The 19,345-nt window shown below is 46.2% G+C and overlaps 1 protein-coding gene across 1 annotated transcript in view; it reads left to right on the top strand.

The window, feature by feature from the left end:
* aup1 (AUP1 lipid droplet regulating VLDL assembly factor) overlaps window positions 1-6,577 on the top strand; it is a 42,763-nt gene extending 36,186 nt beyond the window's left edge. Inside the window, exons 11-12 of the mRNA XM_052010051.1 lie at window positions 4,620-4,711; window positions 6,181-6,577. Of these exons, the coding sequence (XP_051866011.1) occupies window positions 4,620-4,711; window positions 6,181-6,244 (156 nt within the window). The 3' untranslated portion in view covers window positions 6,245-6,577. The remainder of the gene's footprint in view (window positions 1-4,619; window positions 4,712-6,180) is intronic.
* The last annotated feature ends 12,768 nt before the right edge of the window (window positions 6,578-19,345 follow it).

Raw genomic sequence — 19,345 nt, 5'->3', positions numbered from 1 at the left:
TATCCACCTCTGAAGCAGAATGTTAACTTTGTGCCACTTTTAGAGGGCTGTTATTGAGTTAACCTCATTGAAGGGTCTGGCATTGCAAGTAATTTGTACTGATTCCTTACCTGATTGAAAGGAAATCTGCTGTCCTTCCCCATTACAGATTACTTGCAACTTATGGTTGCCGTTGCTGATATTGTATACTGTCCATAATTATAAAGTTTGAGTTTAAAGTCCCCAGCTGTGGTGGTTTCAAACATCTCTGGATCAGTGGTCCAGGCCTCTGGATTCTAGCTCCAGTAACTCAATCAAGGGGAGCTGCTACCTGACAGCTCCAGTCGCCTGAGTTCGATCCTGACCTCTGGTGTTGTCTGTGTGCAGTCTGCTCATTCTCCCTGATCACGTGGGTCTCCTCTGGTGCTCCAGGTGTCTCCCACATCCCAAAGACATGGAACAGTACAGCACAAAACTAGGCCCTTCAGCCCACAATGTCTGTGCCAAACATGATGCCAAATTAAACTACAGCTCTTCTGCCTGCACGTGATCCGTATCCCTCCATTCCTGCATATTCATGTGCCTCTTGAATGCCACTGTCGTGTCTGCTTCCACCACTACCCCAGCAGGGCATTCCAGGCACCCACCACTTTCATTGTACAAAAAGAAAAGCCTGCACATCACACTTGAAACATTCCCCCCTCTCACCTTAAAGCTATGCTCTGTAGTATGTGACATTTCTACCCTGGGGAAAAGGTTCTGACTGTCTACCCTATCTATGCCTCATAATTTTATAAACTGCTATCAGGTCTCCTCTGTGTCTGACGCTCCAAAGAAAACAACACAAGTTTGTCCAACCTCTCCTTATAGATCATACCCTCTAATCCAGGCAGCATCCTGGTGAACCTCTTCTGCACCCTTTCTGAAGCCTCCACATTCTTCCTGTAATGGGGGAACCAGAACTGCACACAATACTTCCAAGTGAGACCTAACTGAAGTTTTATACAACTGCATCATGACCTTACCCTATGCCCCTAGCAATGAAGGCAAGCATTGAGGTGCCTTTACCACTTTTGGATTGGTAGTTGTCGTCACTGTAGTTTGCTCCAGGTGTGAAGGAGTGTCGTAGAATCTGGTGGGAGTTAATGGGAATGTGAGGAGAATAAAATGGGTCAGTGGGTGATTAGTGTTGATGGTTGGTTGACGGCTGCCTGATGGTTGATGCGGACTTGGTGGGCTGAAGGGTCTTTTTCTGTCCTGTGTGACTCCGGCTTGGTCTTCCCTACCCTAATTCAGTGTACATTTCATGTGTGATTAATTTGACTGTTTTCCCGCTTGTCCCATTGTGCCATCTTTTTGGGTCACCTGTGAAGGAATCCAGTTTCTCCCCATCTTTCCAGAGTGGGTGAGGGAGAAGTAAAAAGCTAAAAGCCAGGCTATTAACAGCTCCATGTCTCTCAATCTGCCTTTGGATATCAATCGAACTCTCTCTGAGCATTGTCAATGAACCTCAGAATCAGTTGCCTTCCCTGGGAGTTTGTTCTCCAGTTGCACTGTAGAGGAGTGAAAGATCTCTTTGAAGTGTAAGTTCAGTTTGGCAAGTTCTCTTTGTTGAAGGCTTGCCTCTTGCCCCTCACCTACCTTAACTGGCACCAGAACATTTCCTTCAACACAATGGGGACACGAGACTGCAGATGCTGGAATCTGGAGCAAAAAAAACTTGGAGGAACCCAGCCAGCATTTGAAGAGGGAAATAAGCAGTTGACACATCATAGAACAGTACAGCACAGGAACTTCAGTCCATGAAGTTGTGCCGAACTAATTAAACTAGTAATTAAATGCCTAACTAACTTAATCCCTCCATTCTCTGCACATTCATGAGCCTATCTAAGAGCTTCTTAAACACCTCTCGTATTTGCCTGCACCACCGTCCCCAGCAGTGCATTCCAGGCAGGATGTAAAGATGTAGTCCTGATGAAAGGCCTCAACCCTAAATGTCGACTGTCCACTTCCCTTTTCAGATGCTGCCTGACCCGCTGAGTACCTCCAGCAGTTTGTTTATTGCTTCAATTCGGTGCTTTGTCTTATAGCAAAGACATGTGGCTTTTCAGTTTGGCATGGGATGACTGAGGCAGGTAGAGAGTTAGAAATATAAGAATAGGGCATATGGCCCCTCCACTGTCAATGAGATCATGGCCAATCTCCCAGAGAGAATGACCTATTACACTGAAGGCCACTAAGCTGATACCTGAACATGCTCCCTGCTGGTCCTTGTGTTCGAAAATCCATCTGTCTCCACCTTAAATATTACCCTGTGCTTGAGCATCTGATGGTAGGGAAGTGAAAAACTTAACCTTTTGAATATAGAAAACATTCTCCTCAGCTCTGCTCTGAATGCCTGATTCCTTTTCCAAACATTGTGTCCCCTAATGCCAGGCTCTCAAGAGGGTTGAGAGCTTCAAGTTCCTAGGAGTGAACATCATCAATAGCCTGTCCTGGTCCAACTACATAGACTCCACAGCCAAGAAAGCTCACCAGTGCCTCTACTTCCTCGGGAGGCTAAAGAAATTTGGTATGTCCCTTTGACACTCACAGATTTTATCGATGCACCATAGAAAGCTTCCTATCTGGATGCATCACGGCTTGGTATGGCAACTGCTCTACCCAGGACTGCAAGAAACTGCAGAGAGTTGTGGACACAGCCAGCGTATCATGGAAACCAGCCTCCCTTCCATGGTCGATACCCCTTGCTGCCTTGGTGAAGCAGCCAGCATAATCAAAGACCCCACCCACCCAGGTCATTTTCTCTTCTCTCCCATCAGGCAGAAGATACAGGAGCCTGAGGGCACATACCACCAGGCTGAAGGACAGCTATCCTACAGTGATAAGACTATTGAACGGTTCCCTTATACAATGAGATGAACTCTTGACCTCACAATCTACCTTGTTGGGACCTTGCACCTTATTGTCTACCTGCAATGCACTTCCCTGTAGCTGTGACCCTTCACTCTGTACTCTTATTGTTTTTACCCTGTACTACCTCAATGCACTGTGTACTAACTCAATGTATCTGCACTGTGTAATGAACTGATCTGTACGATTGGTATGCAAGACAAGTTTTTCACTGTACCTCAGTACAAGTGACAATAATAAACCAATACCAATGGAGGGAATGGCCTGTCTGCAAGCACCTTATCAATGCCTCTCAGAATCTCGGTGGTCTCAACGCAGTTACTTCTTTCCACCAAACTGCTGTGTATACATGTTATGCCAGTGATGTCTGCAAGCCCGTTAATGAACGTTAAAATAAATTCTCGCCGAGACTTATCAACTTATTGAGCAATCCATCACCTAGTCTCAGCCTGGTAGTGTGTCCCTTGACCTAGGGAGTTGATGCTGACCGTCAACCACTCATTCACATAACCGTAGACCAGTACACCACAGGAACACGCCTGACCACGATGCCAATCCAAACTAATCCCATCTGCCTACAAGTGATCCATTCCCTGCCTGTGCATGTGTCCATCTAAATGCCTCAAACATTGCTATTGTATCTACTGTCACCACTTCCCCTGGCGTTCCAGGCACCCACCACTTTGTAACCCAAAAAAAAACTTGCCTTGTTGGTCTCCTTTAAACTTTCTCCCTCTCATCTTGAAGCTATGCCCTCCAGTATTTGACATCTCCAAGCTGGGGGGGAGAGGCTCCTTTTGAAAAGATTGTGTCCCCCTACACCAATCCAATTTTATTCTCCTCACATTCTGGTCTACTTCCCCATGATTTTCACTCGTCTCCATGCGAGGGGCAACTTGGCCAATTTACCAACCTGCACGTTCTTGGGATGTGGGAGAAGACCTATGCAGAGAGCATGCAAACTCCACACAGACAGCACCTGTGTCAGGATTGGACACAGACTGTTGGAGCTTCGAGCTGGCCCCAGTCCTGATGAAGGGTCTTGACTAGCAATATCGACTGTCCATTTCCCTCCATAGATGCTGCCTGACCCTCTTGAGTTCCTCCAGCATTTTGTGTGTTGCTATAGTTGCAGAAAGATTTTATTTACTTAAATTGCAAGAGTAGTACTTAGAGGCACAGCCGTGAATGGCAAAGTTAAGTCTGGTAACAACATAACTTCACATTTGGAGTTATGGAGGCATGAAATGTACTTTCAGCTAGAACTGTCTGTCACAGCCTGTGATCATGGGCAAGAATACAGATGTTGGTGCACTGCTCCCTCCGATTAATGTGGCAGACTTTGTTTTGGAGGTATTGCTGTTGGTAGCTCCCCAGGCTTTTCTTGGAGCTGTAATAAAACAAAGAGCACGTTGTTGATGGTGCAGATTAGGATACAGCTAGTATTTCTCAGCACATCCCTCAAAACAATGACCCCTCCAAAAATTTGTCCTGCCTCCTAATCATCCTGGATCCACCACGATAGAAAAGCTCTCTCTGTAGTTACAACCTGTTAATATTGAACTGTGGTAATGTGCAGCAAAGCCTGGAGTTGTGAAGGAACTGTGGAGGATTTACCTGGGTTAAGAAACCCTGGGTTCAGTAATGAGAGCCGAGCTGAACTGGGCTGTAGATTCATGATAGGCAGGACAGCTTTTCTAATGATTCTTTTGTTCTCTTTTATAAAGCTTATTTCTAAAACAACGTTTGAGAAATCGCCAGTTGACAGACATCTGTCCCTGCAAGAAAGGAAAGAAGCCCTGTATGCTTATGCAAAAAGGTCAGTATCATTTATATAAAATCCATTTTATTACAGTTCCTAACATTGGCTCCCGTAGTGCTGTGGTCATGGAAATGAGCAGCACTTAGAACATAGAGCACAGTACAGGCCCTTCAGCCCGTGATGTTGTGCCGATATTTTACCCTACTCTAAGATCTATCTAACCCTTCCCTCCAACATAGCCCCCTATTTTTCTATCATTCATGTGTCTATCTAAGAGTCTCTTAAATGTCCCTAATGTATCTGCCCCCACAACCTCTGCCGGCAGTGCGTTCCACGCACCCACCACTCTCTGTTTAAAAAAAAATTACCCCTGACATCCCTCTTATACCTTCCTCTAGTCACCTTAAAATTATGTCCCCTCATGTTAGCCATTGTCACCCTGGGGAAAAAGTCTGGAATGCTAATCTGATGTACTTCCAAATCCCATGTTTAAAAGGTGACTTGTGTGTTTGTTAATGAAAATCAGAAGTGTAGATGCTGGAAATCTGAAATAAAATCAGTGTTGGCAAATTTTCAGCTGGTCAGGCAGCATCTGTGGAAAGAGAAAAAGCCAACGTTTCGGACCTGCAACCCTCTGTCATGTGGGTTTGCTACTTCGGCTGAAGTGTTGCAGGTGCCTGGAACACCGCTGCCCACCGCACCTGGCCACCCACCCCTGTCGGTCCCACAACATCTGGAAACACCAGCAGTAGTTTGATTACTGAGCTTTGCCCACCTTGTTCTAGTGCCACCCACTCTGGGTGCAGCCACCTTGACAAGATGCTTGCTGCAGCTTGGACTTGCAAGCCTTATGAAAGTTGCGGAGCGCGTAATGGAGTGTTCGTATTGCTCCTTTTGTGTTGACCATCCGTGAGCTGAGGCAACGAGTTGCCTAAATCACGCTGAGTAGGGACAGTGTTGGCGAAGTGTGCGGGGTCTGAATCACTGCTCCCTCCCTCTCCCCACACCCACGTAAGCCAACTGTTCACACCAGCCTTCTGGTGCGTAATGTCCCCCAAGTCCATAAAATATAGGAGCAGAATTGGGCCATTTGGCCCATCGAGTCTGCTCTGCCATTCAGTCATGGCTGATTTTTTTTCTCACTCTCGTTCTCTCAACTTCATTCTCCCTCCTCCTCCTCCCCATAACCCTTAACCGTCCCTTACCAATCAAGAACCGATCAATCTCTATCTTAAATACACCCACTCACTTGGCCTCCACAGCCTTCTGTGGCAACGAATTCCACCGATTCACCACCACCACCCAGCTAAAGAAATTCCTCCTCGCAGTCCTAAAGGGACATCCCTTTTATTCTGAGGCTGTGCCCTCGGAGCCTGGAATCTCCTACTAATGGAGGCATCCTCTCCACGTCCACTCTATCAAACCTTTCATTATCTGGTAGCTTTTGTTGAGATGATCTCGTGTGCAGGGGAAGTCCTAGTGCGCGCTGGCGTAATCTCTGACCACCACCTCCCTTCTTGACACAGGCGATACATTGAGAAGCATGGGCTGCAGACACAGACTGACGAGAACGAGGACGGGCAGCACTGAGTTTGGCTACAGGACCTGAGACTTGGCCCAGCATTTCACTTCGTAGTTCCACACAAGCGGCACTTGAATCATTTTTCCTTCCCTTTTGCCTTTTTCTTGGGGGGATTGTTTGTCTTTCGTTTTTGGAACAACTTTCTCTTCGATAATATAGGTCTGATTTTTAAGATGTTTTATGGGCAAACTTTTCAAGAATCAATTGCTGGGGGTGGGAGAGGGAGGGAGGAGTTCTGCAGAGTAATCTGCATAGCAATCATGCATGTTCCTGTCATGGATACTTCTGGGAAGCGGTTGTGTCCTTGTATTTTTGGAGTCTTTATAAAGAGCTTACAACTGATCTCCTGCCTCCTTTCTCTGTCGTGTTTATTAATACACGGAACAATGCCTTGCACACTTGGTTTTTGGATTTTTCTCTTGGTCAAGTGGCAGCTGCAGGTTTATCGGAAGTTCATCTGATTCAGTACCTGCCATTTGTGGCTCCCTGCTCTTTGTTACAAGGGTGCAGAGGCATAGTCGTACAGCACAGAAACAGGCCCTTCGGCCCAGCTCGTCCATGCCAACCAAGAAGCCCATCTAAGCAAGTCCCATTTGCCCACGTTTGGCCCATATCCCTCCAAACTTTTCGTATCCGTGTACCTGTCTTAAATGTTGTTATTGTACCTGCCTCAATCACTTCCTCTGGCAGCTCATTACATACACTGACCACCCTCTGGGTGAAAGAGTTGTCCCTCAGGTCTCTTAAATTTTTCCCCTCTCACCTTAAACCTATACCCTCTAGTTTTTGATTCCCTCTCCCTGGGGAAAAAGACTGTGTGCATTCACCCTATCTGTGTCCCTCATGATTTTGTACACCTCTAAAAGGTTACCTCTCAGTCTCCTGTGCTCCAGTGAATAATGTCCTAACCTGTCCAATCTCTCCCTACAACTCAGGCCCTTGAGTCCTGTCCTTGTAGACCTTCTCTGTGCTCTTTCCAACTTAATGTCTTTCCTATAACAGGTTAACCAAAACTGTAAATGGTACTCCAGGTGCGGCCTCACCAACGACTTGTACAACTGCAACATAATGTTCCAACTCCTATATTCTTTGCACTGACTGATGAAGGCCACTGTGCCAAACGTGTTCACCCTGTCTATTTGTGCTGCCACTTTCAGAGTCCTGCACTAAGGCATTAAACCCAAGTTCTGCTTCTTGGAAACTTGTTCACAGGAACTGTGTGTCACTGGCAAGGCCAACATTGAGATCTCCCTTCATTAATTGCCCTTGGGAAAGTACTAATGGTCTCATGGCTTGAGCTGCTACAGTACGGTTAAAGCACTTCTAGAGCACTATTAGGCTGGGTTTAAATTCTGGAATTCCCAGCAACATTGCCAGCTGCTGATGTGAAAATCAATAAAACTAGATGCTGGAAACCTGAAATAAAACAGAAAATGTTGAAAACACTCAGCAGGTTAGGCAGCATCTGTGGAAAGAGAAACAGATAACGGAACAAGCTGCCAAAGGAAGCTGTAAAGGTGGGGACGATTAAAACATTTAAAATACATTTTGGGAGGTGCATGGGTTTGGAGGGATGTAAAACACGATGACGCTGGAGGAACTCAGCAGGCCAGGCAGCTCCGTGGAGAAAAGCAGGCGGTCAATGTTTCGGGTCAGGACCCTTCTTTGGGACTGAAGATAGGAAAAGGGGAAGCCCAGTATATAGGGGGGAAAAGCAGAGCAGTGATAGGTGGACAAAAGAGGGGAGGTGGGGTGGGCACAGGGTGGTGATAGGTAGATGCAGGTAAGAGATAGTGATAGGCAGGTGCGGGGGAGGAGGGGAGAGCGGGGATGGGCAAGCACAGTAGTGTAGCGGTCAGTGTAATTCTTACAGTGCCAGCGACCCGGGTTCAATTCTGGCCGCTGTCTGTAAGGACTTTGTACGTTCTCCCCGTGTCTGCGTGGGTTTCCTCCGGGTGCTCCGGTTTCCTCCCACATCCTAAAGACGTACAGGTTAGGAAGTTGTGGGCATGTTATGTTGGTGCCGGAAGCGTGGCGACACTTGCGGGCTGCTCCCGGAACACTCTATGCAAGAGATGCATTTCACTGTGTGTTTCAATGTACATGTGACTGATAAAGATATCTCTCTTATTTGCCTGCGTTTGACCCATATCCCTCCAAACCTAGAGAAACAAAGGACTGCAGATGCTGGAATCTGGATGAAAAACACGATGTTGGAGAGCAGCCTAACGGCATGTACATTGAATTCTCTCACTTTAGCTACCCCCCACCCCCATGCTTTTTCTCTTATACCCTTTCCTAACCTCTTTTTTTGTTACCCCCTCTCTTCTTACCTTTGATCCATCCCCCAGTGGATCTGATCTCTTTATTAGTCACATGTACATTGAAACACAGTAAAATGCATCTCTTACGTAGAGTGTTCCGGGGGCAGCCCGCAAGTGTCGCCACGCTTCCGACGCCAACATAGCATGCCCACAACTTCCTAACCCGTACGTCTTTAGAATGTGGGAGGAAACCGGAGCACCCGGAGGAAACCCACGCAGACGTGGGGAGAACGTACAAACTCCTTACAGACAGCGGCAGGAATTGAGCCCGGGTCGCTGGCGCTGTAAAGCATTAGGCTAACTGCTACACTAACCGTGCCTGCCCATGGAACTGGTTTAGTTGGGCATATTGGTCAGCATGGATAAGTTGAGCTGAAGGGCCTGTTTCTTTGCTCTGACTCTGTAATGTTTAAGGTCTGAGACCCTTCATCAGAACTGACAAAGACAAAAGTTGGTATAAGTGGGAGAGGGTTATTGGCAGATTATCTCTGATAGGGTGAGACCAGCTGACCTAATGGGGCAGTTTAAAAAAAAATCAGCTTAATTGATGTTTCTAGGTTGAGATTGGCGCGGGATGTTGGTGTTCCCATGCTCCTGCCCTTTAAGATGGAGAAGTTTAGGAATATGGAAGGAAATACTCAGGTTGGAGTCATGTACAGCACCGGAACAGGCCCTTTGACCCAACCGGAAACCTTTGAAGACAGTGGTACAGCAGTTAGAGCTGCCTCCCTCGCTGCTTCATTGACCCAGGTTCAATCCTGACCATAGGTGCTGTCTGTGTGGAGTTTGCATGTTCTCCCTGTAGCCGCGAGGTTTCCTCCATCCATTCTGTTTCCTCACCTCTCCAAGATGCCAGTAAGTTAATTGATGACTGCAGATTACCCTTTAGTGCAGGTAAATGGATAAGAGTTTGGTATTGATGAGCAGGAATAAGTTGGAAGGCCACAGGAGAAAAAAGGAATGGGACAGATGGGCTTGCCCTGCCGAGAGCTGGCATGAATCTGATGGACTGAAGGACCCCTTTGTATGCCTTAGTTGCTTCTTTTCAGATCTTTTAATATACGATGTTTCCTTGGTGCATCCGTGGGGCCATTTGAGGCTACCACCGTGTGGACATGCAGCTTCTCTCTCCAAAAACAACACGTGCTGCTACCAAACTAAAACTGGGGCTGTGAACTAAACGTGGCTTAAACTGCTGGAGGAACTCAGCAGGTCAGGCTGTACCTGTGGAGGGAAATGGACTGTCGATGTTTCAGGTCGAGACCCCTCCACTGGATTGAAACGTGGCTTTATCTCCACTTTCATTCTGCCCTTTTCTGCAGTTATGGATTTCCAGCAGCGTCCTCCCAACTCGCTAACAATCTGGTTTCCAGTCACATACCTACACCATGCCACAACGCACACAAAATGCTGGAGGGACTCAGCAGGTCAGGCAGCATCTATGGAGGGAAATAAACAGTTGATGTTTTGTGTCAAGATCCTTCATCAGGACTTGCTGAGTTCCTCCAGCATTTTGTGTGTGTGTTGCTCCAGATTCCAGCATCTGCAGAACCTCTTGTGTCTACACCATAGAAAGTCTTTTCTTCTACCTCCCTGTACCCCCCTCCCACAACCAGATCCCCCCCAGGCATGCGCAGTGTGTCTGTTTCCATCCCACTCAAAGATATCTGACCATGTTGGTCTCATTTCATAGAACCATAGAACAATACAGCACAATACAGGCCCTTCGGCCCACCATGTTGTACTGACCTTCAAACCGTACCTAAGACTATCTAACCCCTTCCTCCCACATATCCCTCTATCTTAAATTCCTCCATATGCTTATCTAACAATCTCTTGAACTTGACCAACGTATCAGCCTCCACCACCACCACCCCAGGCAGCGCATTCCATGCCGCATTCACTCTCTGGGTGAAAAACCTCCCTCTGATATCTCCCTTGAACTTCCCACCCATTATGTTAAAGCCATGCCCTCTTGTATTGAGCATTGGTGCCCTGGGAAAGAGGCACTAGCTGTCCACTCTATCTATTCCTCTTAATATCTTGTACACCTCTATCATGTCTCCCCTCATCCTCCTCCTCTCCAAAGAGTAAAGCCCTAGCTCCCTTAGGGCTTTACTTCCCACAAGCACTCAACAACCAGTTGTTGGCATCTGAAAGGAGCCCGTACCAGTATTCGTCTCCCCTCTAGAATCAGATTTACTATCACTGACTTGTATGGCGTGAAATGTGTTGTTTTGTGGCAGCAGTACAGTGCAAGACATAAAAATACTATAAATTACAAAATCAAACAGTGCAAAAAGAAAGGAATAATGAGGTGGTGTTCATAGACCACAAAAGCAGAAGCTACTGAAAGATGTACATAGAATTGTAGGATTACTCATTTACTGAAATAAGATTCATCTTATTCACTATGCTGCCTCTGTTAACACAGAACAGTACAGCACAGTACAGGCCTTTCCACCCACGATGTTGTGCCAACCTATATAAACACCTCCATGATCAATCTAACCCTTCCCTCGTACACATCCCATAACCCTCCAATTTTCTTACATCCATGTGCCTATCTAAGAGGCTTTTAAATGTCCCTATTGTATCAGCCAATACCACCAACCCCGGCAGTGCGTTCCAGGCACCCGCCACTCTCTGTGTATATATAAGCTTCCACATCCTTCCTATAATGAGGTGACCAGAACTGAACACAATACGCCAAGTGTGGTCTAACCATAGAGCTGCAACATTACCTCGTGGCTCTTGAATTCAATCCCCCCTGACTAATGAAGGCCAGCACACCATACGATACCTTAACCACCCTATCGACTTGCACGTCAACTTTGAGGGATCTATGGACTTGGACCCCAAGATCCCTCTGTTCCTCCACACTGCTCAGAATCCTGCCATTCACCTTGTAGTCCACCTTCATGTTAGTCCTTCCAAAGTGTATCACTTCACACTTTTCCGGATTGAACCATCTGCCACTTCTCCGCCCAACTCTGCATCCTGTCTATATCCTATTGTAACCTACAACAACCTTCTGCACTATCCACATTACCTCCAACCTTTGTGTCATCTGCAAACTTACAAACCCACCCCTCCACTTCCAAGTCATTTATAAAAATCACAGAGCAGGGGTCCCAGAATAGTCCCTGCAGAACACCACTAGTCACCAACCTCGAGGCAGAATACTCTCCATCTTCTACCACCCTCTGCCTTCTGTGGGCAAGCCAATTCTGAACCCATGCAACCAAATCCCTATGGATTCCATGCCTCATGACTTTCTGGATAAGCCTACCTTGGGGAAACTTGTCAAATGCCTTACTAAAGTCCATATACACCACATCCACGGCTCTACCTTCATCAGTTTGTTTTGTTATCTCCTCGAAAACCTCAATTAGGCTCGTGAGGTACAACCTGCCCCTCACAAAGCCATGCTGACTATCCCTAATAAGACTATGCTTCTCCAATTGCTTGTAAGTCCTGTCCCTGAGAATCCTCTCCAATAGCTTGCCCACCACTGACGTAAGACTCACTGATCTATAATTCCCAGGATTGTCCCTTTTTCCTTCCTTGAACAACAGAACAACATTGCCATCCTCCAGTCCTCTGGTACCACTCCTGTGGCCAGGGAGGACGCAAATATGATCATCAACACCCCAGCAATCTCTTCCCTTGCCTCCTGTAATAATCTGGGGTATATTCCATCTGGCCCCGGTGACTTATCTATCCTAGTGTTAATGTATGAAAGTTCATGTTCCTGAAATGTTACTCCTGTCTCTATGACCTGGGTGCTTTGATCTCCATACATTAATGGATACAAAATCTCTGTGGCAGGCAACAATAGACAGATTAAAAAAAAATATTGTAAGGAATGGTTTGCCTCATACTTGTATCATCTGTCATAGTTCCCTTTGTAATGGTTTATCAAAATTAATCAGGCTACATTCATATTAGCCCTGCCACATTGGACATACTGTCACTGATACACCTTTCCCAGGCTAGGTCAATGCATTGAGTTGAACAATTACAGATAATGATTCTGCCATCGATTTACGCCGTCTCTGCAGCAGGCACGGTAGTGTAGCGATTAGCGTAACGCTATCACGGCACCAGCGACCTGGGTTCAATTCCGGCCGCTGTCTGTAAGGAGTTTGTACGTTCTCCCCGTGTCTGCGTGGGTTTCCTCCGGATGCTCCGGTTTCCTCCCACATTCCAAAGACGTAAGCGTTAGGAGCTGTTGGCATGCTATGTTGGCGCCGGAAGCGTGGTGACACTTGCAGGCTGCCCCCAGAACACTCTATGCCAAAGGTGTATTTCACTGTGTGTTTCGATGTACGTGACTAATAAAGAAATCTTTAGTCTCTTCATGTCCTGATAACATGATCACAACCCTCATCTGTCTGACCCCTCCCGTCTTCCACCCAGATATGCACTTTCCCTTCGTTCTTTTCACCCGTCCATGCTGAGAGAGAAAAGACGAGCTTTTACTTCAGGCAAAAGTTCACGGACCTGAAATGCTTCTCCTGTCTCTGTGACCTGGGTGTTTTGATCTCCATACACTGTTTTGCTTTTGTGCATTTCTTAGGGTACAGAGCTAGCTTCTTGGAGGTTGTGGTTTCAAGTTCCAATACACATGATGAAAATTAATCTACTGAATTAACAACATATCACGTCAGCAGACCACTTGGTCCTACTGTTCTGTAGAGTAATACAGCATGGGAACAGGCCCTTCGGCCCAATTTATCCATGCCAACCATGATGCTCACCAAGCTAGTCCCATTTGCCTGCATTTGGCCATTATCCCTCTAAACCCTTCCTACCCATGTACTTATCCAAATGTCTTTTAAATGTTGTTATTGTACCTGCCTCAACCACTTCCTCTGGCAGCTCATTCCATATACCCACCACCCTCTGTGTGAAGAAGTTGCCCGTTAAGTCCCTTTTAAGTCTTTCCCCTCTCACCTTAAGCCTATGCCCTATAGTTTTTTAGTTCCCCTTCCCTGGGAAAAAAAATCTCTGTGCATTCACCCTATCTATACCCCTCTATAAGATCACCCCTTAGTCTCCTGCACTCCAAGGAATAAAGTCCTAGCCCGCCCAACCTCTCCCTATAACTCAGGCCCTCCAGTCCTGGCAGCATCCACATAAATCTCTGCACTCTTTCCAGTTAAATTATATCTTTCCTATCACAGGGCGACCAGAACTGTACCCAATACTCCAGGTGCGACCTCACCAATATCTTGTACAACTGCACCATAACATCCCAACTCCTATACTCAATGCTTTGACTGAAGGCCAGTGTGCCAAATGCTGCCTTCACCACCCTGTCTGCCTGTGACGCCGCTTTCAGCGAACTATGTACTTGTACTCCTGGGTCCCTCTGCTCTACAATACTCCCCAGGGCCCCACCATTCACTGTATAAATCCTCCGCTGATTTGACTTCCTAAAGGGATCTGTACGATAGGAATCTGTTTGCATTACATGAAGTCCTTCAACCCCACTACTGCTAGCTGTTGGCATAGTGGTTGGAGTGGACTCGGTGGGCCAAGACGCCTGTTTCTCCTTGGACTGAATGACTGTATGACACTAATAAAGAGCATTGTTTTCTTGTCTCCCGGCCAAGGTTTATATCTCAGCCATCACTGGAACAAGCAATCTGGTCAGTTATCTCATTCCACTCTGTGGGAGCTGTCTGTATACAAGTTAGCTCTTGGTGAAACTACAGTGTCTATAAAACATTTTGGGATAGAATTATGGAAATTTACGGACAGAAAGAGTCCATTCAGCTCATGGTTTGTTTGCCAACCAAGAAAAAAGCATTTCCAATTAATCCTACTTCCCAGTTGTCGATCTTCAGCTTTGAAGCCTGCAAAAACTCACTGCTTATGCAAGCACGTTAATCTTTCTGCCTACACCATAGAGTCATAGAGCAACATAGCATGGATACAGGCCCTTCGGCCCAACGAGTACATGCCGACCACGTTGTCCACCCAGCTAATCTCCTGCATTCGGCCCCTATTCCCCCAAGCCCCACCCCTCCATGTACTTATCCAAGTGCTTCTTAAATAGAACATAGAACGTAGAACATTACAGCACAGTACAGGCCCTTCAGCCCACAATGTTGTGCTGACATTTTATCCTGCTCTAAGATCTATCTAACCCTTCCCTCCCACATAGCCCCCTATTTTTCTATCATTCATGTGTCTAAGAGTCTCTTGAATGACCCTAATGTATCTGCCTCCACAACCTCTGCCAGCAGTGCGTTCCACGCACCCACCACCCTCTGTGTAAAAAAACTTACCCCTGTCATCCCCCTTATACCTTTCTCCAATCACCCTAAAATTATGTCCCCTCATATTAGCCATTTTCACCCTGGGAAAAAGTCTCTGACTGTCCACTCGATCTATGCCTCTTATCATCTTATTCACCTCTATCAATTCACCTGTCACCCTCCTTCACTCCAAAGAGAAAAGCCCGAGCTCACTCAAACTATCTTCATAAGACATGCTCTCCAATCCAGGCAGCATCCTAGTAAATCTCCTCTGCACCCTCTCTAAAGCTTCCACATCCTTCCTATAATGAGGCGACCAGAACTGAACACAATACTCCAAGTGTGGTCTAATCAGAGTTCCATACAGCTGCAACATCACCTCGTGGCTCTTGAACTCAATACCCCGACTAATGAAGGCCAACACTCCATACGACTTCTTAACAACCCTATCAACCTGCGCGGCAACCTTGAGGAATCTATGGACGTGTACCCCAAGATCCCTCTGTTCCTCCACATTGCTAAGAGTCCTGCCATCAACCTTGTATTCTGCCTTCAAAAGAATGATAACTAATGTACCAGCCTCAACCAACTTCCTCTGGCAGCTCACTTTGTATACTCACCAACCTCTGCGTGAAAAAGTTGCCCCTCAGATCCCTTTTAAATCTTTTCCCTCTCACCCCTTGTACTGTGTAAAATGTCCCAAGACACTGCATGCAAAAACACTGGGCTGAAGTCATAAACAATACTCTGTAAGTGCAAGTTTGTTGTCTCATACAAAGGCCTGTACTTGACTGCAAAGTGTCTGAGTTGGTGTCGATTTGATCTGCAAAAGCTCAGCAGCTGTCTTAATGCATTGGTCTAACACTGATTATATTAAAAGCTAAACATGAGACGGTGTATGTGGCTGTCATAGTGTTTTCTACCTTGTGACATTGAAAATTATCTGTTGGCCTCACTGAAGCCCAGTAACTAACAGGAGACTCTGATTGTCTGTAATTACATTGTGAGTTAACGCAATATCTGTGCAATCCCATCTTTCCTAACTCTCCTCCCATTGAGATGTTCCTGGGCATATCTATCTTTATTTTGAAAAAAATATAAGGACAAAAAGGTTTTCCAAGAAAATGATTCTGGCCAAGTTTATCACTATAGGTCTCGCTGAAGGGTTTTCAAATTTGACTTGATCTTCAATGCATGTTGTACCCCAGAATTTGCCGTGGGTACTTTGGAAAATAAGGTTGTGTTGAACAGGTTTATCACAGAATGAGGTCTGTTCAATATACCCGGAGTTTCTTCATTCAAGGCTATGAGAACTCCTTAAAAGTAACAAATATTTCCCATATTTTTAAAAGAAGCATTATGGTAAACTAAATTCGGTAAATTGGTTTATTATTGTCACATGTACTGACATCCACGCAGGTCATTTCATCATGTCACTGCAGGTAGACAATAAGGTCGAGGCCATGACAAGGTAAATTGTGAAGTCAAGAGTCCATCTTATCATACAAAAGATCGATTCAATAGTCTCATAACAGCGGGATAGAAGCCGTCCCTGAGCCTGGTGGTACGCGCTTTCAGGCTTTTGTATCTTCTGCCCGATGGGAGGGGAGACAAGGGTGAGTGTCTGGGAAGGGTCTTTGATTAAGTTGACTGCAGTACCGAGAAGTATGTTGTCTACTGGAGCTGGTCCCATTTGCCCACATTTGGGTCCCCCCCACCCCCACACACACCCTCCCCCCAACGAGTGCTCTGGTTCCCTCCCACATCACAAAGGTTGGTAGGTTAATTGGCTGCTGTAAATTTCTCCTAGTGTGTAGGTGGAGGGGGTGGAATCTCAGAGAGAATTAATGGGAATAAAAATTGGGATTAATGTAGGATTAGTGTAAATGAGTGGTTAATGGTGTCGATTCAGTGGGCTGAAGGGTCTGTTTCTGCCCTCTCTCTCTCCCTCTCTTCCTCTCCCTCTCTCTCCCTCTCCCTTTCTCTCTCTCTTTCTCACTCTCTCTCTTTCTCTCTCTCTCTTTCTCCCTCTCTCTCCCTCACTTTCTCTCCTTTCTCTCTCTCACCCTCTCTCTCTCTCCTCTCTCTCTCCCCCCTCTCTTTCTCTCTCTCTCCCCTGCTCTCTCTTTCTCTATCTCTCTCCCTCTCTCTCTATTTTTGTCTCTGTCTATCTCTCTCTCTCGCTTTGTCATTGGATAACCTACAAGAGAACTGGGCAGTTCAAATATAAACAGAGAAAGTATGTTCTTTGATGCTGCCTTTCCATCGGTGAGGAACACATGACCTTGCCTGTGAGTGGCCACAATACGTTCCCATAGCCTTGAGTTTATAACACCTCAAATCTGGCATTGTCACCAGCATTCCAATTGCTACCTCCATTTTAGGCCACAAGAATTTATCTGACTTGGACGTTCATAACCCTGTGAACGTGAACATCTCCAGACACAGCCTGCGGTAGAGTCTCGCCTTCGAGTCCAAAGGTTGTGCGCTCAGGGGTGCTATAGAAACTCAGAGCCTGTGGGTCTAAAAGTCCCTCAGTAGGAACGTGCTTAGTGGGTGATCAAACACTCTTGTGTGTTGCTTGTAATTCACTTATTAAGAATTGACTGGTCTGCCTCACTTGTGAGCCATTCCTCTCCGTGGTCTGATGAATGGCGGCAGGCGATGCCTTCTAATGAAACTGCACTCCATTAGCACTGCTCGAACAGATTGCTCTGCTCCAGAAATGAATTGAGCTTTTTTTTTACTCTTCTGTGTTCCTTGAGATCATTCTCATTCCATTATCTGCCATTTACTCGTCCTCATCGCAACCAAATTGCATTAGTCAACAATGATTATCTCTGCTCGCCTCTCCTTCCAGCTTTTGATTTGATTTCCTTGGTCAGTCGATAGGGCCATTAACTCCAATAGAGTTTGGAGCCTTGAGTGAAAATGTTTCTTCAGACACGCCTCCCACAGCCAGCTGTAATCAAGTTGCTCTACCAAGAGAAGTGGGCAAAAGAATAGAAAGGTACTGGTATTGGTTTATTGGTATTGGTCTTGCGGGCTGCCCCCAGAACACTCTACGCAAAAGCTGCATTTCACTGTGTGTTTCGATGTACATGTGACTAATAAAGAAATCTAATCTTATATCTTATTGTCACTTGTACCGAGGTACAGTAAAAAACTTGTCTTGCATACCGATCGTATAGGTCAATTCATTACACAGTGAAGTTACATTGGGTTAGTACAGAGTGCATTGAGGTAGTACAGATAAAAACAATAACAGTACAAAGTGTCACAGCTACAGAGCAAGTGCAGTGCAATAAGGTGCAAGGTCACAACAAGGTAGATCGTGAGGTCAGAGTCCATCTCATCGTATAAGGGAACTGTTCAATAGTCTTATCACAGTGGGATAGAAGCAGTCCTTAAGTCTGGTGGTACGTGCCCTCAGGCTCCTGTATCTTTTGCCTGATGGAAGAGGGGAGAAGAGAGAATGACCTGGGGGGGTGGGGTCTTTGATTATGCTGGCTGCTTCACCAAGACAGCGAGAGATATAGACAAGAGTCCAAGGAAAGGAGGCTGGTTTCTGTGTCGCGCTGGGCTGGGGCACAGTGGTGCAGCTGGTAGGGCCACTGTAGAGACCCAGATTCAATCTTCACCTCGGGTGTTACTTGCGCGGGGTTTGCATGTTCTCCCTGTGACAGTGTGGGTTTCCTCCGAGTTCTCTGGTTTCCTCCCTCACCCCAAAGATGTGCGTATTGGTACGTTAAATGTGTGCTCTGGATTGTCCCTACTGTATAGGCAAGTGGCAGAATGTGGTGAGAATAAAAAAAAGGATTAACGTAGGATTAATGTAAGAATTGTCCAAGTCCATTGATCCCTCAAAGTGGCTGCACAGGTCAACAGGGTGGTAAGGAAGGCGTATTGCGTGGCTGCCTTTAAAAGTGTACGGCATGCTTGCCTTTATTAGTCGAGGCATTGAGTTCAAGAGTCAGGAAGTTATGCTGCAGCTTCATAAAACTCTGGTTAGGTCACATCTGGAGTATTGTATTCGATTCTGGTCCCCCCATTATAGGATGTTGAGGCTTTCGAGAGGGTGCAGAAGAAGTTTACCAGGATGCTGCCTGGATTAGAGCGCATGTGCTGTAAGGAGAGGCTGGACAAACTTGGGTTGTTCTCTCTGGAGCGGCGGAGGCTGAGGGGAGACCTGATAGAAGTTTATAAAGTTCAGAGAGGCATAGATAGTGTAGACAGTTGGTATTTTTTTTGCCTCCCAGAGTCGAAATATCTAATACTAAAGGACATGTGAGAGGGGGTTAAACTCAGAGGAGATGTGTGGGGCAAGTTTTTTACACAGAGAGTGGTGGGTGCCTGGAATGCGCTGCCAGGGGTGGTGGTGGAGGCAGATACGAAAGAGGTGTTTAAAAAGCTCTTAGATAGGCACATGAATGTGCAGAGAATAGAGGGATTTGGGCATTGTGTAGGCAGAAGGGATTAGTTTAGTGAGCCATTTAACTTCTAGTTTAATAGGTTC

The sequence above is a fragment of the Pristis pectinata genome, chromosome 2 (genome assembly GCF_009764475.1).
Source record: "Pristis pectinata isolate sPriPec2 chromosome 2, sPriPec2.1.pri, whole genome shotgun sequence".
Taxonomy (NCBI): domain Eukaryota; kingdom Metazoa; phylum Chordata; class Chondrichthyes; order Rhinopristiformes; family Pristidae; genus Pristis; species Pristis pectinata.
Note: the sequence above shows the minus strand (reverse complement) of the source record. Positions and strands in the feature narration are given on the sequence as shown.